Source organism: Acipenser ruthenus, chromosome 60 (genome assembly GCF_902713425.1).
Source record: "Acipenser ruthenus chromosome 60, fAciRut3.2 maternal haplotype, whole genome shotgun sequence".
NCBI classification, from domain to species: Eukaryota; Metazoa; Chordata; class Actinopteri; order Acipenseriformes; family Acipenseridae; genus Acipenser; species Acipenser ruthenus.
The window spans coordinates 1,505,049-1,532,267 of NC_081248.1; the positions used below are offsets into that span (position 1 = coordinate 1,505,049).

Below are 27,219 nucleotides of genomic sequence, written 5' to 3' on the forward strand. Positions count from 1 at the left end.
ATGACCCTGTAACTCTGTCCTAAATCTCAAAGCATGATGAGTGAGATTCATTTCCAGTTCAGGGGCAGGTGGAGCTGAATCCCAGGCTCTCCAGTTCATTCTGAAAGAATGGGTCTGTGTGGTAAGTAGTGCACATAATAAACCCAGTATAAACACACACAGAACACAAACACGATCACAAGTCCAAAGTGAGTGCTGAAGTGCAAGTGGTGAAATACAATTTATTAGTGAACACGAGTGCAGTGAAGTCATGGTTGGGTGCTGGCTTAAGCGATTGTGTTAGCCGTCTATCAAGAACAAACAGAAACAGTTAGACTGACAAACAAACAAAACACGATAACATGATATTAATTACATCCATTTTCCCACGGGTACTTTCAGTAAACAACCTAAGGAACAGTTCACTGGGCCACTTCCCCTAAATACCCTTAGTCACGCCCTCTTCCGATGGCACAGCCAATCACGTATCCTCCAATCCGAAACTGACACAACGCCATCCGCATTAAGGCAATGACTTCTGGTATCGTGGCCCCGCCCCCTTCCTGGATGGCCGGCTTCTGACTGACCCTGGAATGAACTGCCAAACTATCCATCACGGGGCACTCTGCTCCAGTTATACAGCGCCTTCACAGGTCAGAAGGGAGATTGTTGACTAGGATTCATTCGCTCTGTCAGTCTGTCTCCTTCAGTTCGACACGCTCCCCTTCTCAGTGTCTCTGGATTCAGACTGGCTCTCACTCCTGGGGACCCCCTTCATTTACTGCAGGGTGAGAGAAAGAGACAAGGAATCAGTCAACTCTCCACACACTCAAGCAAGCAGGGTGGTGAGGAACTGAGGGGGAGGGAGGCTGGCTCTAGTGGTTAGAGCTAAAGGACCTAGAGGCAGGGAGATTGGCTCTATGGTTAGTTTAGGGACTGGGAGTGAGGGTGGGAGACTGTCCCTGGTGCTTAGAGAAGAGGGACTGGGAGGGAGGGATGAAAAAGTCAATAACGTAAAGCTTACCCTTTTCTTCTTTGGGAGGACTGTGGCATACATGGCCTCTGCATTATCTGCTGTGGGTTTGCCTGTGAAATGCACCCTGATTGATAGAGGGAGGAGACACAGAGAGGAGGGGTTCTAGATAATCTCCAGCAGTGCTTACAGTTTAGATTACAATACCTCAGGGCTGTTAGCTGCTGGGGGGATACAGACCGGCTATTGAGTGAAAGAGAGTTACATTCATAAAAGAAGTACAGTGATTTCCAGGTGCTTGTTATAACACTGATGAGGTCATTCCCAGCCTGCTTGAGTGTTTTATAGTTTTTGATGGAGTGTCTGCAGTTAAAGCTGTATAAGATGTTCCACTGTGGAGGTTGAATATCCCTGGCCACAGTGTATAATGATTTCACAATGTGTCAGTATCAATGTTAAAGCATGTCCTGGATTCAGCTTAGTTATGTTTGCTGTGGCATTCCCTTGCTTTCGTGGATTCAAGTTTTACACAATGTTATTCTGAATACAGTAATCACCCCTCACATATCCACCCTAACCGTTTATCTGCCATGGTCAAGCTCTTCAGCAACGTCACTCACGTGTACAGCGCTAATGCAAAATGGCTACAGGAAAGTGAAAGAGAGTTGTGCTTACAACTGAAAAAAAAGTTTGAAAAAAATACTTTCACTTTTAAAATTTATCAAAGAACAAAATGAATTAATTTTATCAAATTGCTTAATGGAAAATGAAAAAACAAGCAAAGAATGAATCAGAAAAGGAGACAGCTTCTTCGGTCTTTGAGTAAAGCGATATAATGAAATTGCGTAATGTGCTTTGAGCAAATTCACAGCTCCTGAGCAGATTTTGAAGATGCTGCTCAATCTGCGAATAGCAATTAAATGTGGGTAGTTTCAAAATTGCGGCGCCCAGTGAAACATGGGCAGGACTTGCAGTAATGAAAAACAATTTTGATAACATTATATCAGCACTGGTTGAAAAGTGGAGTGGCAAGTGTTTTCTCTTGACTAAGGAACAATCTGACAAACAGCTGATTTGAAAGAGGCTCTCGTAGCTCATAAAGATGAAGTGCAATATTGTAGACTTAAAAGGTACGACTGTTTGATGATTAGTGGTGTAGAGAAGCTAATTGATAAGCGTGAAACCGACACTGCCGACTGAAGAATTTACCAAAGCTGTCATCATCTAAAATAAAATAATTTAGAAGGTTTTCTTGTTGTCAAAAAGCAGTCTCCGTCTTTATTCTACAGGTTACTGACTGGTGCTGATCAGGGTCTGCAAAACCTCTTTTCTAAAAAGTGGTACTTCACCACTTCCTTTGATTTATGAGACTATTAAACGTTTGATAAGCATACCTTTCTTTCTTTGGTGGATTGACTTTTGATTTAGCAGTTTAAATACTGTGTGTACAGTATTCTTATCATATGAATAAAATACATTTTTAATTGTGTTAGTTTGTTTTTTTCCTCTAAAACTGTATTTTCTAAATAACAAGGCAAGAACATTACAAACGTTATTTCAAACTTGCTTGGAGTTTAATGTTTGAGGTTACTAGCCTCCTGAATTGTCACCCGATTTGACTGTAATCAGTGCATTCCATAGGTGTAATCAAGACACATCAGACTCATTTGAACAGTCTATGTGGTCCCCCATGAGTCACACATGGGGTCCGTAGGTGATCATCAACACATTGAATGGTGTTCACAGAGAGACAGGCTGCACCCTGTACAATTACATTATATTTTTGTGGCAAAATAATTATAGAAACATGTTATACTCAATCCAGAGACAATTATTATTTAAATATTTTAGAGACATGAATTATATTTTTGATGTCAGTTATTATTAAAAATATCTGGTGTATTTTTTATTAAATAGTAATTCCAAACATAATATTATACATTTCATGGAGGTGTGGAGAACAACAGCTGAAGATATCAGAATTTTATCTTTTGTAGTTTAAGATATTATTGTTTTTGTAAAATAAATATTTGCATAAGCGTTGCTGATGTCACTGAGATGGGCAGAGAAAACTACAGTCAGGCCTGAGGTTTTCTCTCTCCTGTAACTCAGCGTCCCCTGGTGGGCGTTTTCCCGAAGGTGCTTTTGACAAAGTTGTTTATTGGGATTATAAACACCATTATAAATCATGTCTTTAAAGTGACATAGACCCCAAAATACTTTTTTTAAAGCCCATGCTACACTAAAGCCCTGCTACTCTGATCACAAAACACTTTGAACGGAGTGTCTAGGTACTACGCTTTTAGAAATGTGAAAATGTGTTTTTTCATGCCATAGAGATGAAAGGGACAGGTGGTGGGCTCTTATTAGACCCCGTAATTCTGCAACTCCTGGGGCAAGGGGGTCTCTTTAGATGTCCAGTGGTCAGCTATCCAGACAGCCTACCCTCAAGCCTCTATGCCAGTGCAGCGCAGAACTGCATGCGTTTTTGTTTATTTAAGGTGACATACACCTAAGGATCACAAAACATGTTGAATGGAGTGCCTAGGTGCTACACTTTCAGAGCCTACAACTTAGCTTAAAAATCAATATTAGAGGCGTGATAGCTGCTGCACGGCAACCAAACAAGCCACAAACCTGAGCCTCTAGATGTATTATCTACATGTCCCCCTGATGCAATGTGCCACATTTCCAGCTTTATAGGATATTCAGACAGCCTGGTATAGATCTTATTTTGATATAATGAAAAATACAGTTTTCCGTCTCTTTTCCTTAAATCTAGGGATCATTATGAAGCTCTGGAAACACTTACACACTGCTATTCTCATAACAGCACACTTTGGATGGAGTTGCTAGGTGCTGCCATTCAATTATTTTCAGCAAGTCGCTGTAAAGATGAGTGTAGCATGCCCAATTTCCAAAGTATTTTGGGGTCTATGTCACTTTAAAGACATGCTTTATAATGGTGTTTATAATCCCAATATACAACTTTGTCAAAAGCACCTTCGGGAAAACGCCCGCCAGGGGACGCTGAGTTACAGGAGAGAGAAAACCTCTGACTGTAGTTCCCGTCCTCGATCAGCAAAGGAATAGCCTGGATTCGAACTCGCGACTTGCAGGCTATAGAGCGCATCCTGCACTCATGTAGAGCGCCTTTACTGGATGCGCCACTCGGGAGCCCCAACATGTTCCTATTTTGCCACAAAAATATAATGTAATTGTACAGGGTGCAGCCTGTCTGAACACCATTCAATGTGTTGATGATCACCTACGTACATAGACTATTCAAATGAGTCTGATGTGTCTTGATTAGCCTATGCAATGCACTTACAGTCAAATTGGCTGAAATTGCTTACCATGACCCCCTTGCAAATGAGGCCACGGTCTCAAAGGGTTAACTTCTTGCATAAAGAATATATACATAGATAAATAATGAATCAATGACATGCAACTGATCAATATAAATTTACTGATTTTATGTTCATTCATAAAAAAAAAAAATTTTACTAAAACATTTGTATTTCACTTGATGCCCATTTTTAACATCCCGCAAAATCTGTTCAGGAGCTGTGCATTTGCTCAAAGCACATTTCGCAATTTGATTATATCGCTTCACTCAAAGGTTCTCCCTAATAAAATCTGAATCTCAAAACAATAATTATGTGAATATAGCAATTGTTAGAGCTGTGTGAGATTCTTACCTGCAGTTATTTTCACAGCTGAGTACACAGTATCAGCCTCAGCAGGTTTGACTGGGTAAAATAAACAGAATGTTAGGACAAATAGCAAAGTAAATACATTCAATCAATAGTCTTATACCAGCATTATAATTTGAGGAATTTCGAGAGCATTTGCAGCAAATCTTACCTTTCTTTTTCTTATGTTTGCTTGTGTCAATATTACAGTAAAGCACTTCTTCAAATTCTGAAGAGACTTTAAAAAATGTAAAAAAAAGAAAATGCAGATGGGTGAACGTCTGATTATAGCAGTTCAGAAAAAATGATAAAAAATATCTCGATAAAGAATACAAAACAGAAAGTAAGCACTATTGGTATGTTAATATTTACACGCTGTTTTGACTACAGGTTTTCGTTAAATGTTCGTATGTAGCTTCTAGAAAGTGCATGAGATACCGTGGCCCACTATAGACTGAACTACAAAACACAATCATGTATTTAATTATATCCAGTAGCATACGCAGGTAACTGGTATTGTATTTACAACAAATTAAACTGTCAAAAAAAAGAAAAAGAATTTACAGTGATTCTTACCTTTCTGTTTCTTATTTTGTTTGCTGGTGTCAACACTACAGTAAAATATTTCTTCATAATCTGAAGGGACATTTAAAAAAATAAAACAAAATGCATTGTTAAAAGAAAATTACACTAAATAGCTTAACAGTCATTCAATTGAGACTAATTGGTTTAATTCATCCTTCTACACTGGTTTCGGTAGAGGCATGTACAGTATGCAAATTTAAAGTGTCTGAATATTTTTCATTGAAAAGTTATGTGAATATTATATTTCAGCATTTATTGGATTCATTATCTTCATGATTGGTTTCATGCAATTTTAGAAATTCATTTTGGTACCCAGCTTCACTGTTACTATTGTGTGTGAGTAATGTGTAGGTTATTATTATTATTTGTTTATTTAGCAGACGCCTTTATCCAAGGCGACTTACAGAGTCTAGGGTGTGTGAACTATGCATCAGCTGCAGAGTCACTTACAACTACGTCTCACCCGAAAGACGGAGCACAAGGAGGTTAAGTGACTTGCTCAGAGTCACACAATGAGTCAGTGGCTGAGGTGGGATTTGAACTGGGGACCTCCTGGTTACAAGCCCTTTTCTTTTACCACTGGACCACACAACCTCCTCTGTGTGTCAGTAACTCACCAGGTTGCTGTGCTCGGCTGGAGAGCTCTACTCCCCCTGCTGCTTGGTCCTGGTTCTGATCCGAGCGTTCCCTGTGACAGTAGTGAGATACACCAGGCTTGATCACTTCAGCTCCACACTCCCCATCTCTATATGTTCTACTGAAGACAAGTGTAGTGTTTTGTATGACCAAATTATATTATATTTAGGGCTTCTGATTTTTGTTTAACTGATAATCGATAAAACATCCGATACAATAAATAAATAAATTGGTGTATATCCAGTAAACACCTGAACAACACTGGGAATGGCTACTCAACTCATGTTGACTTGACCCATTTCCCTGTAAAAAAAAAATATGAAATAACCTACAAACAAATGTCCCTCCTTCCTGACTTGTATCTCGAATTGATTCGTTCTGAATACTTTAAACCCACCCCAACTACTGAGTGGCAGCAAATTCCTACATTTCTATTGGAGGATTGTACACAAGATTACGGATCATTGCTCTTGCCCTCGAGACTTGAAGCTATATTACACTTTGATAGGGATGACTTACACGCTTGTGAAATTAAAAACAGAATTACAAATTGTGTCGAACTGTAAAAAAAATGCCTAACACAAAAAACCCAGAAGAATATGCCTGTGACCATAAGGATTTCATTGAGGAAGACAGCACAGGAAATAAGGTTCAAGTATGTCAAGTTACTATACATATTGTGACAGAAAAATAATAAAAAAATAAATCATTTCATACAGTATATAAAAAGCAAAAGCCCTGAAAAAAACAATTGACAGAAAACTCGAAAATAGTTAAAAATAAGCACTGAAAAATGAAATTAATAAAAAAAAGACAGAAACCTTAGTTAAATAAAATACTGACAATATTGTTAAACAGCAAGTAGTTTGAGATGCCATTGTATCAGTTTATCTTGCTGTTAGATTGGTGTGATGTTTGTAATTGCTCTGAGTAGTGCTGAGAGTCACTGCTGAAGATTTGTATTGTTTCTGTGCTATAAGCTGGGAAAGTGCTTTAACTTCACATTTCATTTGCATTCTTGAGCTTCCTCAATCCCATAATACTGTCTCCATGGCTACCAGCAGCACCCATTTAGTTTGAACCGTCACTGTGTGTTAGAATGGATGCTCCTGCAATTGATTCTCTTGTGTCTGTGTTCTACCTAGAGGTGTCATTTCCTGTCCAGTCTGCTTTGTGCTGAGGGATCGAAGGACACTACTGCTAGTCATGGACACCGTTACCAGAATAAAGAAGTGTTTGTGAAGGTGGAAGAGAAGCTGGGATTGAACCCTCGAGTCATGAGAAATGCTTGTCAGTGCTGTAGTGGACGAGGACCCTGTCTGTACACATACTTGTGCTGACTTACCTTCTCTTACCACCGGTGATACACGGGAAACCTGCAAATGAATAACACTGTTTCAGCTTGTTTATGTACTGTAAGTGTCACAAACATCCTAAATATTATGGGATAGTTAGCTGTGTATATAAAATGAGACAGTACGTATTAATTCATCATCTTTAAAAATGGGCTTCTCTAAATGTTATGGCAGTTGTTTTTCACTAGAGAAAGCGCAGGAAGAAGCCAGAGTATGTGCTGTGACAGGACAAGTGAAACATGTAATAAAACACTGGAGTCTCACCTCTGATCTTGTGATAGAGGAGAAGCAGAGTGAACACAATGAGAAGAATCACAAAGAAGCTGACACTGAAGCCAGCAGCAGCAGCAGCGCTGTGCCAGGACGCTGGGGGAGGAAGGTACAGGATCAGTGTGTGCTAGTGAGCTCCATACACCTTGACTGATAGGGCTGATTCTGCACAATGGGACTGGAACTGTTATGTACATGAGTTACTCCTGATCATGCTGCTTCAAGAGCTACAATGAAGAAGCAGCCACTCTGAGGACTGGGGTTGGTTTGATCAACCTTCAAAATAAGCCACTGTTGGATATTTTTTATTTTTTTTTAAATTTAACAGTACCAAAGAATTACATGGTTGATGCAATCCAGGGTGATCGCACAGCTTCTAAAATCCTACTGTGTCTTATCCCGACAGGGAGCAGGCTGATCAAATCAATGCCTTAGTTTCTTGCACGTTTAATATTAAACAGACAGCTAGTCCTGCAGCAACAGGAGGTTATTAATGTCTGCTAAAATCTCTGCTGTAACTCAGAAAGCAAAACAATTAGATCCATAATATTCATCACCAAAAAATCATAAGATACTAGGTTGAGTACAAAAACACAGTAAAAAAAACAACTTCAACATATTTTAACAAACAACTCCATTACACACTGCTGGTAATTAATTACAGTGCAGTTCAGTACCAGCCTGTCTATGCTGTCTGTCAGTGATCCCTATACATAGATTTTATTCTTACTTTGTAGTTCAATGTGTAGCTCCTGGCTGCTCTTCCTCACTCCCTGTGACTCCACAGCACACGTGTAGTTCCCAGTGTGGCTCTTCTCAGTGCTGGCTATGCTGTACAGTGCAGAGTCAGTGCTGTTAGTCACAGGCTCCCCGTCTCTCACAATGGTGTAGTGGAGTTCAGGGCGGGGGGTTTTGTTCACTGCTGCCTCACAGGTCAGGTTAAGAGCCTCTCCCTCCTTCACTGTGGCTCCTGGAGAGGCTGTCAGAGTCACCCTGGAGAACAGAGCTATGAAAAGATGACATGAAGACAGGTTAGTGATTGTGAAGCTGTCTGACCAAGATATTCAAATCAATCAGAACCAGCATCTTCCATAGAGTGGGATTCCCTCAGAGCCCCCTGCTCCTTCGAGAGACAGAGGCAGTGCTGGAGTATAGAGGCTCCTTGGAGAGACAGAGACAGCGCTGGAGTATAGAGGCTCCTTTGAGAGACAGAGGCAGTGCTAGAGTATAGAGGCTCCTTATCGTTTTGCCTTTAAAGGTAACACCAAATGTTTCAGTCAAGACAGGAACAAGCTATAAACAGGTCATTGAAACATCCCACAGCATCCTGCCCCCTCCCCTCCCTAGGTTCTAAACCCTTAGATATATCTGCATTGATAATCTGCAAATCATTCAAACACTCTCAAATCATTAAATACATATTTTTCTTGATATTTTTTTTCTTGGTGTTGAAGAAACAGCAATGAGATGATTTTTAAAATAGACAACATCTACTGTGAATATTAGATATGCTTTGTCGTGGTGTTCTATATGACATCAGACATCACTTTGATTTTAGCTATTGCATGGTAGAGTTGTTGGGAAACTCTTAATAGACAGAGAGGCATAGAGAGGAATATAATTTAAAATTGAGAAATAGAGAGAGAAATGCTGGAGGATTGAGGCTCCCAATCACCTCTAGCAGAACCAAACAGCACCCCCTACTGCTGAGGGCAAAGCTTTAGTAAAAAGGAAGTAGATTCTGTATTACTCACCAGTTACATTTACCCAGATAGGATCGCTGTGTTCAGAGTAAAACGTGTTCCTGCCCCGTCCAGCTCGACACCAGTACTCTCCACTGTGATTCAGAGCAGCAGCACTGATTGTGTATCTGGCTCCAGTTCCACTGCTGCTGTCAGTCTGGTACACTGGAGCTCCCTGCCTGTCTTTGTACCAGAGATATCTCCAGCTAGTAGAATATGGCTGAACAGAGCAGCTCAGGGTGACCGTGTCTCCCTCCAGTATCTCTCTTGCAGGTGTCAGGTTCAGGGCAGGCTTTGGAAGTGCTGCAGAGAGAAGAGGACACAATTAGAGATGTTTATAATTGTGTGACGTTCATAATTTTGACTCACTGGGCCCATTTCGTAAATGATTCGTAAGTGTTTAATTAGGGGTTTACGCGTCTAAATCACTTATGCTCACCTAGATGACTAAATTCTCTCCTACAGGTAACATTGGTCATGTCAATTGTAAGTGTGATTTTCAAAACCGTAGAATCACCTACAAATATTCCCTGTTTATTGATAACAGCGTAGTTGAGAGAGAGAGCTCTCTCGATACAGCAAAATAATGTCGCCTTTTAAACAAATTCCACTCGGTTGCAAAGCACCAGAAATTAAACATGTAATGTCTTTCAGAAGGCAGGTTTTTGTGCTTCTGAATGACCCTGAGCTTGTTTTAAATGTTGCATGGCGTTTTAACATTGAAGTCAGGAACTATGTAGCGTTTGTGAGTACAGACATAATTAAATGTTTTCGTTGTGGGGAACAGGTGCACCTCAAACATGCATGCCCCGGGTTAAACGCAGAAACAGGTCAGAGTGGCAGTAGCAGTGGCAACGGGTAGGGGGCTGGGTTGGTTCAGAGAGTTTTATTTTTTAAAAAGCTGAGTCAGGTGCTGAGTCAAGTGTGATACTGGTCATGTCCTCATACTGGGAGGGGATTTTAACTGCACTATGGATTTTAACAATGATAGAAACCAGATAGAGACCAATCCCTAATCTGTTAGAGAGCTGGCCACTGTATTAAACACTTTTGATCTGGTTGACATCTGGAGGAATTTGGTTTGGTTGATGATAGCGGGCTGGACGGTTTTTATAAAAACCTGCTTAATGCATGGAGGATTTTAAAAAACACTAGATCAGCAGAGTTGCTGTGCACACAATGGGTTTTTGAAGAGACACAGTTTTTAAATCCCATTTTTAAATGTGAGTGTTTTAATTCTGAACATATGTCTTCAGTGTTTCTTAAAGCAGGTTCTACTAAGCTTGGTAGATTTAAGCCTTTTTAAAATCGAAAGCCAACAGGGAGTTAGTTACAGCACTTCAGATCAAATCAGTTCAATTTGCAGAAAAGATCCTGGGTGGTTTACATGTCTCTTTTATTCCAGCTATGTTCCAGTTCTTGACTAGTTTTTTATGAGAGCGCTTGGTTCCAGAGCAGGAGCCCCTGTTCCCCACAGTGCTGGTCTCCCCCTCAGTGCCAGAGGAGGAGCAGGAGCCGCCTGGCAAAGTACTGCTGTTGAAGAAAGTGGCAGAGGTGGCTTTCCATACGGCAGAGAAAAAGCAGCTGAATGAAATGTGCATTAAAAAGCTTCACTATAATCAGCTGAAGGACCTGGCGACACTAAGTGGAGCGCTCACCTTAGTGCTCCTGACGATGAATCCCCTGTCTGGAGAGTTTTATATAAACTGCCCCTACCCAAGCCCTCTGGAGCCCTGCAGTGGAGAGTGCTGCATGGAATTATAGCTACAAACCGATACTTGAGCCGTGTGGAGCCGGGGCTCGGTGCCCCTTCAGCCCCGCAGTGGAGACAGTTTTCCACCTGTTTTCAGACTGCCCCCGGCTGCAGCCTTCTTTTCTGTTTAGAGAACCTGCTGGCTTCCTTGTGAGTTGTTTTTGCGAAACAGCTCTTTTGTTTTTAACATTAAATATAGTTTTAAACAAAGAAACAGGTGCTCACTGGTCAGCTTTGTACTGGGTCAGGCGAAATTGACCATTTTAAAATCCCAAAAGAACAAGGTGTTAGCCGCTGGTTTTAGTAACGCTGCGAGTGTGTTTAGAATCCGGATGGTCTCCAGGATTAAGATTGAATTTCATTATTATGAAATGGTGCAGGACTTGGACACTTATAAAGACCATTGGTGCATTGGAGACTGGGTGTGTGATGTGAGCAAGGAGGGGGAGCTTAATAAGGGGTTTAAAAGTGACCTGAACGAAGTGAGCTGTTAGAATGAACCTACCTCTCACTGACACCCACACCTCTGCAGAGTCACATTAACACAGCTGGAATAGACTCCAGAGTGAATGTATCTGTGAGACATTACAGACAGAGAAGAGGGTGAGGATTCTCTCTGTTAGAATTAACCTACCTCTCACTGACACCCGCACCTCTGCAAAGTCACATTAACACAGCTGGAATAGACTCCAGAGTGAATGTATCTGTGAGACATTACAGACAGAGAAGAGGGTGAGGACTCTCTCTGTTAGAATGAACCTACCTCTCACTGACACCCGCACCTCTGCAGAGTCACCAACATACTGGGAGCTCCACCACGCTCTGCACTTGTAGGACCCCTCGTCACTCTTTGAAGCACGATCAAAACCCAACTTTGTGCCTGTCTGGGACTGTAACTCTTTATTATCTTTATAAAAGACAACCCTGGTAGGTTTATGTCCATCGTAGATACGACACCTCAGATTCAGAGAGTCTCCCTCAAACATAGGCTGGGGGGGAGTCTGCAGGATCACCCATTCATCTGAAAAGACAGAAAGAGTTCAGATCAGCAGGGCTGAGAGACGGGTCAGGATTGAGGAGTCTGCAGGATCACCAGTCCATCTGAAAAGACAGAAAGAGTTCAGATCAGCAGGGCTGAGAGACGGGTCAGGATTGAGGAGTCTGCAGGATCACCCATTGATCTGAAAAGACAGAAAGAGTTCAGATCAGCAGGCCTGAGAGATGGGTCAGGATTGAAGAGTCTGCAGGATCACCAGTCCATCTGAAAAGACAGAAAGAGTTCAGATCAGCAGGGCTGAGAGACAGGTCAGTATTGAGGAGTCTGCAGTTTTACACACAAACATGTTTGTAATGCTTTTTTAAAATCTCATCATGTTATAGTTTATGATTCCTTATTATGAGCTTTCCCAAGTGGAGATACCTTTTGATTTATATTTTCTAAGTCACTTGAAACCCAAATGACTGAACATAAGACATGAACATCAAATCCTGTAACAGGGTCTTGTCACTTTGTAGGAGCTTATTGAGCAGCAACAATTCATACCGACTGGAGATCCAGAGACAGCTTTACTCAAATCAGCAAGCCGATCCGTAGATTACAATACCCTCTCAGCCAATCCGAGTGCAGGATTTTTCAACAGGGTCTGAATATTACCTATAATGTAAATGACTTACATGACACAGTTAGGTTGACAGCATTACTGCGTTTCTGTCCTGATGCAGACTCACACCAGTACACTCCACTGTTGTAATACCAGGTGTTACTGATTGTGCAGCTGTCCCCATATCTCCTGCTGTATTGATCACTGCACCCTGCCTCTTCACGTCCATCTCTGTACTGTTTAAACCTCCAGCCAGCAGAGCCCCCCTCCACTTCACAGCTCAGGGTGACTGTCTCACCTCGGAACATCGGTGCCCAGGCAGGCTGCAGGGTCAGGACAGCCTGGGGACAGCCCTCTGAAACAGAGAACAGGATAGGATTAGGACACATTCCCCTACAATCACGTAGGAAACTGCAAGAGATTCCAGTCCTCCCAGCAGCATCTCTGGATGTTCTGGGCGACAAAAATAATTCATGAGGAATCTCTCTCAATATGATTATGGCCTTGAACTCAAACATATAAAGTGGAGGTCTGTGGTCAATCGGGCAGCAATTAGTCAAATTTACAGTAGCAGCTGTTAATAAACTCACCAGACACAGTTACTGTCACAGGCTTACTGAGCTGAGAGGAAATTGGTCGACTTTTTCTTTGTCCTCGACAGCAGTACTGGCCCTGGTCAGATACAGCGGCTGCAGTGATGGTGTAGCTGTCACCAGTTATACTGCGGCCAGCAGTCTGGAGCACTGGAGTGACCTCACTGTCTTTGTACCAGAGATATTTCCAGCCAGCAGAACCCCCCTCAACCCCACACCTCAGAGTGACTGTCTCCCCAGTGAATATCTCTGGGAATGGAGGCTCCAGGGTGAGTGTAGTCTGGGGCAGCTCTGTAGAAACAGAGATGATGACAGAATTAGGATCTCTATTGCAGTGATACAAAGATAGAGATACTGTTTTTGTGCATTTCAACAGATCGATGACATTAATGACAAATATAAAAAATGCTAATTGGTAGAAAAGATGATTATATTCTGTAAATATATGAAATATATGGAGCCACCACCAGGAGGCAGCATTGCACTCAGTACTCTGTGAGAGGGATTCATTTTTAATATGACAGACAACAGTCAATCCGGATTTCAATGTGCATTTCTGTCATTTCTGACTGAAGCAGACAACAAATGAATACTAACCAGCGTTTTTAAACCCATCTTCTTATTACTTTTACTGACATTATCACAGGTCCATCTTTTATTGTGATGGGAATTTTTGGCTCCTTCCCTGTTTTTTACATTAATGTGAGTTCAACCACAACACACGAAGTACCAGGAAGCAGCAGAAACATTATCTGTAGTGTTGTCTTCGAAAGGCTGTGTGGGCCAGTGGTTAAAGAAAAGGGCTTATAACCAGGAGGTCCCCGGTTCAAATCCCCCCTCCGCCACTGACTCATTGTGTGACCCTGAGCTAGTCACTTAACCACCTTGTGCTCCGTCTTTTGGGTCAGACGTAATTGTGTGTGACTCTGCAGCTGATGCATAGTTCACACACCCGAGTCTCTATTATGTGCTAAATAAACACATAATAATATTCAAAATTGAAGTCTAGACTCGAAACGATACAAGCTCTTCTACAAAAGAACATGAGAAAACCACCACTGATAATAATGCCATTGCTAATAAGAAGAGTATGGATTTTCAAACCTTGATTAGCAGTCAGCCAATATAATATTCTTATTCAAGTGTTCCAGCAATACCACACATAGCCTCTAGGTGGAGGACAGTATGGCACTGTAATGGCTGGAGTCATTCATTTTTTGTATATCACCAAGTTAAATTGTTATATTGTACAGAAGAAAAGGAAAGCTGATTTCAAAAAAGTGATCAGGAAACAGGATGTGAATCTTTACTAATGTTTTCAGTTTGTGACTGCACTGCCACAGCCTATTTTCAACACACAGACCTAACATGAAAAGTGTCAGTTCTCAAACGAGCTTCATGCTTTCAACCATGAATTGTAACTCCTGTTTTTAAACTGTGTTCACATTGTAAACTGTTCTCTTACCTTCATACTGTCTGGAGCAGCTCACTACAGTCAGCACTGAAAAACACAAAAGAGACAGTCAGGGACTAGACCCTTATAAAAGCACCACTGTCATGGACTACCACAAAGTACAAAGTCAAAGTACCACATCAGAACAAGACCCATTTAAAATCACCACTGTCATGCTTTTAACATTGGTATACCATGCTCATCAGTTATAGGTGCTTGCCATACATGTATGTAACATATATTAACATAGAGATAGGTAACAGTTAGTTCAATCTAGTGATCACATTTAATCAAGTCTCCTTATATTGTTTTGTTAGTAACAGCAGTGTGGAGTAGTGGTTATTATTATTATTTATTTCTTAGCAGAGACTCTTATCCAGGGCGACTTACAATTGTTACAAGATATCACATTATTTTTACATACAATTACCCAATTATACAGTTGGGTTTTTACTGGAGCAATCTAGGTAAAGTACCTTGCTCAAGGGTACAGCAGCAGTGTCCCCCACCTGGGATTGAACCCATGACCCTCTGGTCAAGAGTCTAGAGCCCTAACCTCTACTCCACACTGTTGGTTAGGATTTTTTATCTAAAAGGATTTTTTTATCTAAAAGGATTTTTCTGGTTTTATTTTTAATGGTAATTAAGCACTGTAGAAATAGCACCTGTTAGTCCAATGGGGAATATTGTTTAAAATATTAAATTAGCTACAAGTAGTGGACAAAAAAATGGAAACACCTGGGTAAATGAGGGACACCAAGTATATTGAAAGCAAGGGTTTCCACACAGGTGTGGCTCATGCGTTAATTAAGCAAATAACATCCCAGCATGCTTAGGGGCATGTATAAAAATGCTGGACAGGCCTGGTTGCCTATAATTATGGCTAGCATTGCTGCAAGAGGAGACCTCAGTGACGTTGAAAGAGGGGTGATTGTTGGGGTGCGTTTGGCAGGAGCTTCAGTGACCAAGACAGCTCAACGTACTGATGTTTCACGAGCAATGGTGTCTAAGGTGATGTCGGCATGGAACTCTGAGGGAAAGAAACCATCAGCAAAGGGCAACAGTGGGCGGAAGCGCATACATCAGGATTGTGATATCCGTGCATTAATTTGAAGTGCAAGGCAAAACAGGCGAGCAACTGCAGATCAATTGACTGCAAATTTCAACCTGGGGCACGAGCAGCCAGTTAAACAGAAAGGGAACCAATCTACTCAGAGAAAGGATCCTTGAGGAGGTCCAGAAGCATTTAAACTAGAAAGGAAGGGGGGAGAAAACAAAAAAACAGAAGGGAGATCACATCAAAACAAGGGCAACAACTCAGGTAAGACATCCATTAAATGTATTTATCTAAATGCTAGAAGTCTGAGAAACAAAATGTTAGAACTTGAAGCTACTGCACTAACAAGTAACTATGATGTGATAGGTGTTACAGAAACTTGGTTGTCAGAGTGATGGAGACGAATATAATATTAGTACACACTGTATAGGAAAGACAGGCAGGACAGAAGAGGCGGAGGGGTAGCGCTATACATAAGAAATAGTCTTGAAGCCCAGGTGTTAAATCTGGACAATGAATAATGGACAAAAATTCAAAGGGCATAATAGGAGCATGCTATAGACTGCCAAATTCAGAGGCCAAGCAAAATAATCTGTTATACAATGACATTAGGAATGCGTGTAGCAAAGGAGAAGCCATACTAATGGAGGATTTCAACTTCCCCATATAAAATGGGAAAACCCGGTGGGGAGCATGACGGACGAAATTGAAATGGTGGAAATGACAAATGACTGCTTCCTAACGCAATTTGTCAAGGCACCGACTAGAGGGGAGGCATGCCTTGATTTAGTCTTTTCAAATAATGAAGACAGAATAGCTAAAACAGAGGTGAGAGAGCCATTGGCAAACTCAGACCACAACATGGTCTCATTTGAAGTGCTTTTTAAAACCCCAAAAGTAATGACTAAAGCTAAGGTTTACAATTTTAGAAAAGCAAACTACGAAGGTATGAAACAGAGACTAACAGAAGTAGATTGGAGTAAAATAGAGAAAACATCCACAGAAAAAGAATGAGATCCTCCCAATAGTACTCAAAGAAATGAAAGAAGTTATTTACAAACCGCTAACCAAGATCATGCAACAGTCTCTTGACACAGGGGTTGTACCGACAGACTGGAAAATAGCAAATGTAATACCAATCCACAAAAAGGGAGACAAAACCGAACCAGGTAACTACAGACCAATAAGCCTGACTTCTATTATATGTAAACTTATGGAAACTATAATAAGATCCAAAATGGAAAATTACCTATATGGGAACAATATCCTGGGAGACAGTCAGCATGGTTCTAGGAAAGGGAGATCATGTCCAACTAACCTGCTTGATTTTTCTGAGGATGCAACATCGACAATCAATAATTGCAAAGCATACAACATGGTTTATTTAGATTTCCAGAAAGCTTTTGACAAAGTCCCGCATAAAAGATTAATTCTCAAACTGAACGCAGTAGGGATTCAAGGAAATGCATGCACATGGATTAGGGAGTGGTTAACATGTAGAAAATAGAAAGTACTGATTAGAGGAGAAAACTTAAAATGGAGCGAGGTAACCAGTGGAGTACCACAGGGATCAGTATTAGGTCATCTGCTATTCCTAATCTACATTAATGATTTAGATTCTGGTATAGTAAGCAAACTAGTTAAAATTGCAGACGACACAAAAATAGGAGGAGTGGCAAACACTGCTGCAGCAGCAAAGGTCATTCAAAATGATCTAGACAGCATTCAGAACTGGGCAGACACATGGCAAATGACATTTAATAGAGAAAAGTGTAAGATACTGCACACAGGCAATAAAAATGTGCACTATAAATATCACATGGGAGATAGTGAAATTGAAGAAGGAATCTATGAAAAAGACCTAGCAGTTTATGTTGACAATGTGGGGAAACTATAAAAAAGGCAAACAAGATGCTCGGATATATTGTGAGAAGTGTTGAATTTAAATCAAGGGAAGTAATGTTAAAACTTTACAATGCATTAGTAAGACCTCACCTAGAATATTGTGTTCAGTTCTGGTCACCTCGTTACAAAAAGGATATTGCTGCTCTAGAAAGAGTGCATAGAAAAGCGACCAGAATTATCCCGGGTTTAAAAGGCATGTCATATGCAGACAGGCTAAAAGAATTGAATCTATTCAGTCTTGAACAAAACAGACTGCACGGTGATCTGATTCAAACATTCAAAATCCTAAAAGGTATTGATGTGGTCTCCCTTCTGTTTTTTTGTTTTCTCCCCCCTTCCTTTCTAGTTTAAATGCTTCTGGACCTCCTCAAGGATCCTTTCTCCGAGTAGATTGGTTCCCTTTCTGTTTAAGTGCAGTCCGTCCCACCTATATAGATAGTCCTTGTTGTAGAATGTTCTCCAATGTTCAAGAAAGGTGAAGTCCTCCTGTGTGTACCACGATTTCAGTCATGTATTTTGATTTTGTATTTCCAGCTGTCCGTATGGTCCTTTGCAAGGTGCCGGCAGTATCCAAACTGTTGTCGTTTAAGGTGGATTTCTCACATATGAGCATGTTTGCAACATTGTCTTCCTATTCTTAAAAGTAAAGCAGAAGTAGAAACATCTTCCATTTCTGCTCGTATACTTCTCGGTGAAGAGGGGCTACAGTGTCGCTGTGCGCTCATAGGGCAGCAGTGTGGAGTAGTGGTTAGGGCTCTGGACTCTTGACCGGAGGGTCGTGGGTTCAATCCCAGGTTGGGCTCACTGCTGCTGTACCCTTGAGCAAGGTACTTTACCTAGATTGCTCTAGTAAAAAAACCCAACTGTATACATGGGTAATTGTATGTATAAATAATGTGTAAAAAATAATGTAATTGTATGCAAAAACAATGTGATATCTTGTAACAATTGTAAGTCGCCCTGGATAAGGGTGTCAGCTAAGAAATAAATAATAATAAGTAAATAATAATAGTGCGCCGATGGGTGATGGCAGTGTGTTGATCGGGTGATAATCGAGCAGACAGCCGGCCGTCACTGAGTTATCAGTCGAGCGACAGTCTAGCGATGGAGTATAAACAGGCCTATAGGCATACTGATTTCAGTGTTCATAGGGAAGAGAAGAAAGCAGACGCGCTGCAAATTCAGTTCAGTAATGGGTGAGATCAGTGTAACAGGGAGCAGGCTTGGCACTGAACTGGCAACCATGCACACCAGGCTCCTCTGCATGTGTGGTTATAGAGCTTTTAACCTCATCTCACCAGCAGGGGGCAGAATCCACAATGGCAGAGCATCACACAACATTGCCTGTTACACTGGCAGCAACATTATCTATTACTGTAGTTTAATCATTGTGATCCATATTCTGTTCTTTTACAATAGAGGTGTGTTGAGTGATACATCTCTAAAAGCAAAACATAAGTTCCATTTTCATAAAAACAATGGCATTAATAAATAGGAACATTTTCTAGCAGTACTCAGAAATTGTAACGTCATTTGAAATGACAATCATTGACACAGACTTGTGAAAAACAAGAGATTAAAAGATAGGGCCCACACTGCAGTGCTTCCTCCCTCTCATGCTAAACATGGTTTTCACAGCATGCATTATTGTGAGAAGGCTTTTCTGTACTTTAAACATTAAAAAGAACTGAATGAATTAAAAACAAGGCCTTTTGGTTTTCAGATTCCTATAATTGATCGTACATGGCAATCGATTTAGTAATCTTAGATTCCTTGTACATGTATTTTTAAATACATGTATTTTTAAAGGACACTTTCCTGTCCTTTACCATGTTTGGTCACACTTTTACCATGTACCATACTTCCATTTGATTTACCTACACTGATTAACATTTTCCACACTTTACTACGGTTTTACCAGGAATCTACCGTGAAAAAAATGCTTTGTTCCACACTTCCCTGTCCTTCATCATGCATATAGTGTTTTACAATACTCTATTTACCTAGCTTGCATACTCTGCTTTTACCATGACATTTCCACAAGACACCACCTCAAAATATAGATTTTGAAGTATGATCGAGTCTTCAAACCTGGAAACCGTCACTAACTGTCCCCCAAACCAGATGGATAATCAGCAGAATGTTTAATAAAGCACCCAGCGGTTATACTTACATATCAGTAAGGCGAGTTCACAAACCTGCAGTCCGTCTGGAGACATTTTAAAAAAGCTGACTTCAATGTAGAGACTTCACACTTTTAAACTTACAGGTTCCTCCCACTGCGCCTATCTCTGATTCCATCATCTGATAGGACAGTCACGTGATCTCATTTCATCTAATATTTATTTTTACCCTTAGTATCTAACAACTTCGTCACTATATATTTAAGAAGTGTAAACTTCCGTTTGCCAACTAGCTGCTACAAAACAAAAACGCTTTACTCAAAAACGGGTCTGGTGAAACCATTGTTCAAACGAGGGCGTACTGATGGTATGGAATGGGTTTCATATGCTGTCAAGAGATTTATTTATTTTTTTACATATTTCTAGTCTATAGAGTTCTATAGTCAACATATTTGTTTATAGATTTCTAAAAAGTCAACTATAAATCTGTCTATGTATTTTTATTTACTCTCCAGACTAAGCAGTTTATTCGTAAGGCTGAACCAATTCACAAAGGGGACTTATAATGAGATCATCATTGATCAATGCAATCTGATAATCAATGGATTTTAAAAGCCAGAAAGAGAGAGGGGTGGGTAGAAAATATGTTTCCTAGCAGTTAGGAAGCTGTCATTTTAAAATGAGAACATGAGAGCGAGCCCCTTCCTGTGTGCAGAGCAGCAGAGGCCACTGAGCTGCTGCACAGCATTGAGTCCAGTGAAGGAAGGCTTCAGGGGCTGCGGTTGAGCGAGAGGAAGTGCTGGAGGATGAGCACACAGCAGGGTGCACAGGAAGTGATGGCAAGACATTAAACTGACACTTTAGATTATTATTTAGAGGAGATTGTTAATGTTAAGGTCTTCAATCCCTGGACAAGAAATGCTGCAACTTGGAGGATTCAGAAAGCTTTAACTTTAGATGATGAATTAAATACTTGGTGAGTTTCTTTAACAGTACTGTAGAAACATTTCTCACATAACTTCATCTCATGAGATAAAGGCTCAAGTTAAAGTTTTATAAACAGGGCTCTTCAACTAGACACACATTTCAGCTAAAGCTTTCACCATCACACACTATAACATAAACACTTTCAAAGACAGATCTTATTGCACCTGCTCTGTGGATCAATGGAGATGCACTATAAAGAAATCATTAAATAATATATTAGTAAAATCAAAACTTATCAGTATCATGAAAAAGTACCACTATGACCTACATCCACTGAATGTGCATAATGTAATGTGACAGGCAGACATCTCTTCATATTCCCACTCTGGTACTCTCAATATGTTACAACTGTGAAGTTGTTTATATACAGTATAATATCCCTTTACCTTTAAGCACATATTGTACAGTACTGAACTGTATTGTAAATCCTGAGTGTGAGAGCTGAATTGTGCATTTTCAATGACAACAGGACAGAAGAGCACAGCACACAACAAGACAGGTTAACAAGGGGCTGTTTAGGTTCAGATAATCATGGTTTAGACAAGGATGTGCATCCCCAGCAGGGATAATACATGTTAAAGAATGAACAGGGGTAGGGCCAGATAGAAGAGCCTGAAAAGAGCATCACTGCTATGCTTGTGCTGACAGACACAAATCATCACAACACTGAAACTTCATCATTATGCAAAGTTCTTGATACACTTTTGTTTTGGTGCTTATGAAGCTGCTGGGTTGGCATCACTGGAGGTTTTTAATCCAGAGAGCTGGGATAACATGAGCAGTGGTAATGTGATCTACCTGTGAGTTCCCCCAGTCTGCCACTGGAACCATGTCTCACTGCCCAGGCAGTCTGTGACATCTCTTTTGGAGGCTGCCTGCAGTGATGCATGAGGCAGGGGCAGCTTCAGGCTGGATTGAAGTGACTGTTTGTCCAGGGGAGGTCCCCCTCTGTCTCAGCAGGGAGTCTCCCTCAGAGGGGTGAGGCTCTACAGTGGCTGAGCCTTTGAGGAGGGGTGGCAAGAGCCCCCAGAACAGAGACACACAGAACACCACACTTGTAGGTTTGCATTCAACAGGGGAATAGTTAGAGTGACACCCTGCTTCAAATTTAACCTCAGATTTTCACACAAATAAAATGTGCATTATATCACACAGCTTTGTTGAATTCGAACTGAAAAAGAAGTTATTCCTTTAGTGCCCAATAGGGGAGCTGAAACCCTAAACTAAAAATTAACAATGTTTGTTAACATTTAATAAACTAAAAAAAAAATGGCCCTTAAAATAAAGCGTGGCCGAAGTTTGTTCTGTTTAAGATGACATCTGCAGTGAACAACACTGTGAAATACACTTTGTAGCTATCATACAGATTTATCTATAGATCTGTATCTACAAATAAATCCACCATCAGATATTCTGTGATACTCTGTAAGGCGATACTCTGTAATGTGATATTTTATAATGTGATACTTTGTACTGTGATATCTTGTAACAATTGTAAGTTGCCGTGGATAAGAGCGTCTGCTGAGAAATAATATTATAAAGGGGTTATACCTGACCAATATGATTGAACTCTAGTCATTACCATTGCAGGCATGGAGATTACACACACAGAGCAATGAACTGGGTGAGGAGGTGATTTACAAAGGTTAAAGAAAGAGAAAGATAAGTTACAAGTAAAACATTTTTGACGAGAGAAAATTACGTTTCACAACAGTACAAAGATTTGGTATAGTCAGCCATCAGTTTTACATTTTCCCCATCAGTGGTGTAGTAGAACATTGAAGGTGTCATTTAAAAAGCAAAATGGGTTAAACAATGATAAAATTATTTTAAGACTTAAACTAAACACACGTTGGTGTATATTCATTTTATAATGCAGCAGATTTAAAGACTGTGTGTGCTTTTAAACAGGAGCAATACAAACATGATTTAATATCAATGCAGACCAACAGGGTGCAGTCTAACCTTTACAATGTAAAAACGTTGCACAGTGGTTTGGTGCCACCTACTGGATACATTGAAGCATTTGTTTATTTTTTGTTGCAATTTAACTTGAAACATTTGAATGGATACAACCCAACACCACTCAAATAGAATATTGGTGCGTATCGATACAAACCTAAAAGATAAACGGTTTTTGCAATGTACACATTCTGTAGGCTACTTAATTTGCCGTTACAGTATTTCTGATGATCACATTACTGAAACAGAAAATGATCCCAATTCGATTGTATATATGTAGGGCCTACATTTTATAATTATAATCCAAGGCACTATAAAATAGCGTTGAATCATTTAAAACAGTTTAAAATAAATACAACGAGCCCCACATTGTAACGTCCCTGTGCTCCGCTTGTGTTACTGAAGACTCTGCTTCTCCTGAATGAATAGGCTACACTTGATACAGACCGGGGACAATAACTATAGTGCCAAATACAGCTTTACCAAAAGCACTGCTGGGCGCAAGAATATAAATGTCGAGTATTGTATGATAATATTTACCTTAGTTTCCAATCCGGGCAGTCATATGCTGTTAAACTAAAAAAGTTATTATATTAAGCTAGGAGATATATATATATCTCGCTGTGTGTCTTCTTCCCGTCGACGCCGTCAGTAGCCGTTAACTTTGAATTTCCAGTGATGACCCGACCCCAGTGCCCGCACGCGGCGGCAGGCAGGTTGAGTTCAGTGCGCGCTGCACCTGTGAGCGGTGTCTCAGAGTGAAACAGACTTCCTGAACACTGCAATGCAGCCCTGCACCCCCTACAAAAGAGACTCTGCTGAACATTATGATAATAATGCGCTTTCATTCAGCACAGTCCATTGCTTGCATTGTTTCCTCATACTGCTTCTGTGAACTGCTATTGGCCACCATTAATGTAAGCATAATGTAGCGCCCCCCTCCAAAACACCGTTCGATACTAAACCAAGGATAACCCCCTCGGTTATCCCTATAATTAAAATTGACTATTTTAACTGACCAATTAAGTAGAATTAATGACGACAATTTGAAGCTAATATAACTCCAAACAGGTTCTTTAAAAATCAAGAAAGCTCAGTGTGTACAGCGAGGACAACAAGGTATAAAAAACAAGAATTTTATTTAAACAAAAATCACAGCTTTTACCTATAGCAGCAGATTTGATAGCAGCAACCTTTAAATATAGCAGCAGATTTTAACCAAGAGCGATCCCATCAGACCCCAAGCACTAGGATACTTTGAACTAGATAACGTCAAACACTCCCAAGTAAAAAAAAAAAAAAAAAAAAAAAAAAAGATAATTCACAACACAATTCCAAAAGTAAAATCTTAAACACTTTTAAATAACACCCTTCAAAGCAAATAGTCGTTTCCAAACAGTAAAATTAAACCTTAGATAACACACACACAAAAAAAACCAACTAATAATCAGTGATTTTCACAGAACAGAAAGCTTCATGCAACCTAAAAAATGCCTAAACTAGGGTTACCATATGGCTCCAGATTAACCGGACGCTTTGAGACAGACCGGGATTTCAAAATTCCCCCTAAATTGAAAGTAATTCACGTAAAAATGAGCTCCACCTTTGCTGAGATTAATCCTGCTGTGGTGGAATTGCTTGGGCGCAGCAAACAATTCACACTGATCAGCTGCTTCTGATCAGATCTTAATGAACGAATAGCTAATTTATCGATAGAGCAACGAGATGATGATGCGATTGTATTTGCAGAATAATATGGGCGATTGAATTTTAACAAACAGAAAAAAATAGCGACTGGCTGCAATTCATTCTTGGTATAATACAATTATTTGACGCGCATGCTGGTATTTAAGCACCATTCTTAATTGTAGCTAAGGATGGTTCATTTACACCTTCATTTATTTCAATTTAGGGGCAAGTTTGAAATCCCGTTCTGTCTCACAGCGTCCGGTTAATCTGGAGCCATATGGTAACCCTACCTAAACCCTCCAATAGCCGCTATTTTAGTTAATACACAGGTTGATACAGTGCAAGAGTGCAATCAAAAGTTAACAGGCCTCTTATAACTATATATTGTAAACACACACAATTACAGTTAGGATGATCAGGACAAAGACGCTACTCTAAAAGTCTAAAACAACCACTAACACAGACCAGAAGTTCGTATGCAGCGCTCAATTATTACATAATTCACAGGATCGTAATTACAAACTCAGAATACAGACACTGCTCATTCCCTTTTGTAATCAAACCCATACAATTGCTACCGAAGTCTAAGAGCACGGGGGATACTTTACTGAAACCACTCCAATATAGAGCGGACCAAACTATTCAATATGAAGAGTCGTAGTTTACCATTAACTTCTAGCGCTTCAGCCAATTCACAGCGCCTCGTTATTACACTTGAAAAGTTGCAATCCTTACCAAACAGTAGTTCCCCGACCTGTGCTCTCAGCTCAAATCTCTCAAACCCGGTCTCTCTCTGGCTGATTAACACCACCTGTTTTTATACAGCTGGCCCCATTACGAATTAGCACTGCAATTACTATGGAGACCAGTAGTCTCCCTGGGGTTTAAAGGGACAGTGCAACAGTAAAAATCACACAATAAAACTCAATCTTTTTACATTCAAAAAAATAAACAATACATCCATTGCACATCCGTCACAATAATCCCTACATGTTGATTGGCCGAGCTTTCATTCTGATCAGATTTCATTTTGGTATGAGTCACAAATCTCTTGTTTTTGTACAATGCCCCCTTTTCTAAAACATTTCGAAGAGTTTAAGTTAAACATGAGTTTTCACTTTCGTGTACATACATAAAAAAAAGCATAAATAAACCACAGTAATGATATTACTTTATGAATGTGTTTTTTGCCACTTTAATTGAGCAGGAACCATAATATCAGGGATACATTTGTACTGTTTCTGCCTGGAAAGTCTTTCTGGAATAGATCATGGTCATTAATCTATGCAACACAACCGAATATATTATTGTAGGATAAGTAATAAGTAAAATACATAAAAGAAACAGGCATACAGAACACAGATTTCAAAAACATGCCTTTTTATATAGAAGCAGGATGGGAATCTTAAACAGGTTCAGAAAAATAACTTTTCATAGCACTGCAACACCACCAAATGCCAACGATGATGAATGGAAGGTGAATTTAAACGTTTGTAATGCAGTAGTGAACTTTAAGCTTGACACAGATGCACAAGCTAATGTAATCCCAGCTGGCTTGTATAATAAAATATGCAGAGGCAAGAAACGAGAGAAAAGAAAAAAAAGTAAGGCTGTCCATCTACATGGGAGAACAAATAAGTTGAAGGCAAGTGTACACTCAAAGTGAATTACAAGGACCAATGTCAAGCACTTCAATTCCTAGTAGTGAAAAGAGATGCAAAACCCATTCTAGAAATAAGAGCATGTCATAATTTGAACCTCATTTCAGAGAGTAATGGCTGTAACCATCACTGATGTTCTCAGCAAGGATGAGGATGTGTTTCAGGGTATTGGCTGCCTGGAAAGGGAACAGTCTATCAAATAGATGAAGCCATTCCACCCAAAATACACCCACCCAGAAACGATCCAGTCATGGTGAGAGGTCGACAAGGCAGAACTAGACAGACAGGAGAAACTTCAAGTGATCAGGAAAACCAAAGAACCAACAAAGTGGGTTAATTCAATAGTGATTGTGGAAAACAGATGGAAATCTAGGAGTCTGCCTTTATCCAAGGGATGCAGATTTATGCGTTTACCCAATTCAGCACCAGAGGTTTTTCACAGAACGGTGACACAGCTGTTGGAAGGAACTGAACTAGACGATGTGCTTGTTTGGGGAGATACCATAGAACAGCATGACTACAGATTGAAGCAAGTCCTAGAAAAGACAAAGGGAAAATAACAAAGCTGAAAAAGAAAATACAAAATCAGACTTACTGAAATGCAATATCTGGGACATCTGGTTTCAGTCACTTCTAAGCACATCAGAGAAATATTGAAGCAATACTGAACATGCCACCACCAGAATGCAAAGGTCCTGGAGAGATTCCTGGGCATGGTGATCTACTTAGGGAAGTTTATTCCAAAGATATCAGAACATACTGCACCCCCAAGAGAACTTCTAAAAAACAAAGTAACATGGCATGGGGAACAAAAACACCAAGAGGTTCTGCCCAGCCTGAAGAGAACACTATTGTTAAAGTATTATGATGTCAGGAAGCCAGTTAAGACCAGTGGATGCTTCAAAGTGGCCTGGGAGCAATTTTATTGCAAAAAGATGCACCCGTGGCATACGCTTCAAAAGCAATGACAGAAACACAAGAGAGCTATGCACACATTGAAAAAGAAATGTTAGCTATTGGCTTCGGACTTGAAAGATTCCACCAGTATATCTATGGCAAAGAGGTAGAAGTGGAGTCTGATCACGAGCTGTTAGAGGCAATAATTAAATCTCTAAGTAGTGCACCACTGTGATTAGGTGCTGGATGCTCGTACTGCTCCTGGATGCTGGGGAGGTTGTTGCTGCTATCGCTGCTGCTGGC

At 40.3% G+C, this 27,219-nt stretch overlaps 2 protein-coding genes across 11 annotated transcripts in view; one reads left to right on the forward strand and one right to left on the reverse strand.

Moving 5' to 3' along the window:
* The window catches only part of LOC117410241 (titin-like), a 368,958-nt gene that overhangs the window by 120,060 nt on the left and 221,679 nt on the right, over positions 1-27,219 (forward strand). The gene's annotated exons all lie outside the window — the stretch shown is intronic.
* LOC131725060 (Fc receptor-like protein 6) lies at positions 190-26,088 on the reverse strand. Of its 10 annotated transcripts, XM_059018513.1 has the most exons (16): positions 25,094-26,088; positions 23,210-23,470; positions 14,648-14,683; positions 13,180-13,473; positions 12,663-12,944; positions 11,752-12,009; positions 9,248-9,538; positions 8,224-8,499; positions 7,488-7,589; positions 7,214-7,244; positions 5,850-5,989; positions 5,224-5,283; positions 4,820-4,885; positions 4,654-4,704; positions 1,004-1,079; positions 190-760 (listed from the first exon to the last, which is right to left on the reverse strand). In XM_059018513.1, exons 5-16 carry the CDS (start codon positions 12,895-12,897, stop codon positions 754-756), a joined length of 1,593 nt encoding a protein of 530 aa, XP_058874496.1. In that variant the 5' UTR covers positions 12,898-12,944; positions 13,180-13,473; positions 14,648-14,683; positions 23,210-23,470; positions 25,094-26,088; the 3' UTR covers positions 190-753. The 10 variants fall into 10 exon arrangements, with proteins under 10 accessions (XP_058874496.1, XP_058874502.1, XP_058874498.1 ...); XM_059018519.1 differs by lacking the exon at positions 23,210-23,470 and having other exon boundaries at positions 5,850-5,920; XM_059018515.1 differs by lacking the exon at positions 23,210-23,470 and having other exon boundaries at positions 5,850-5,986.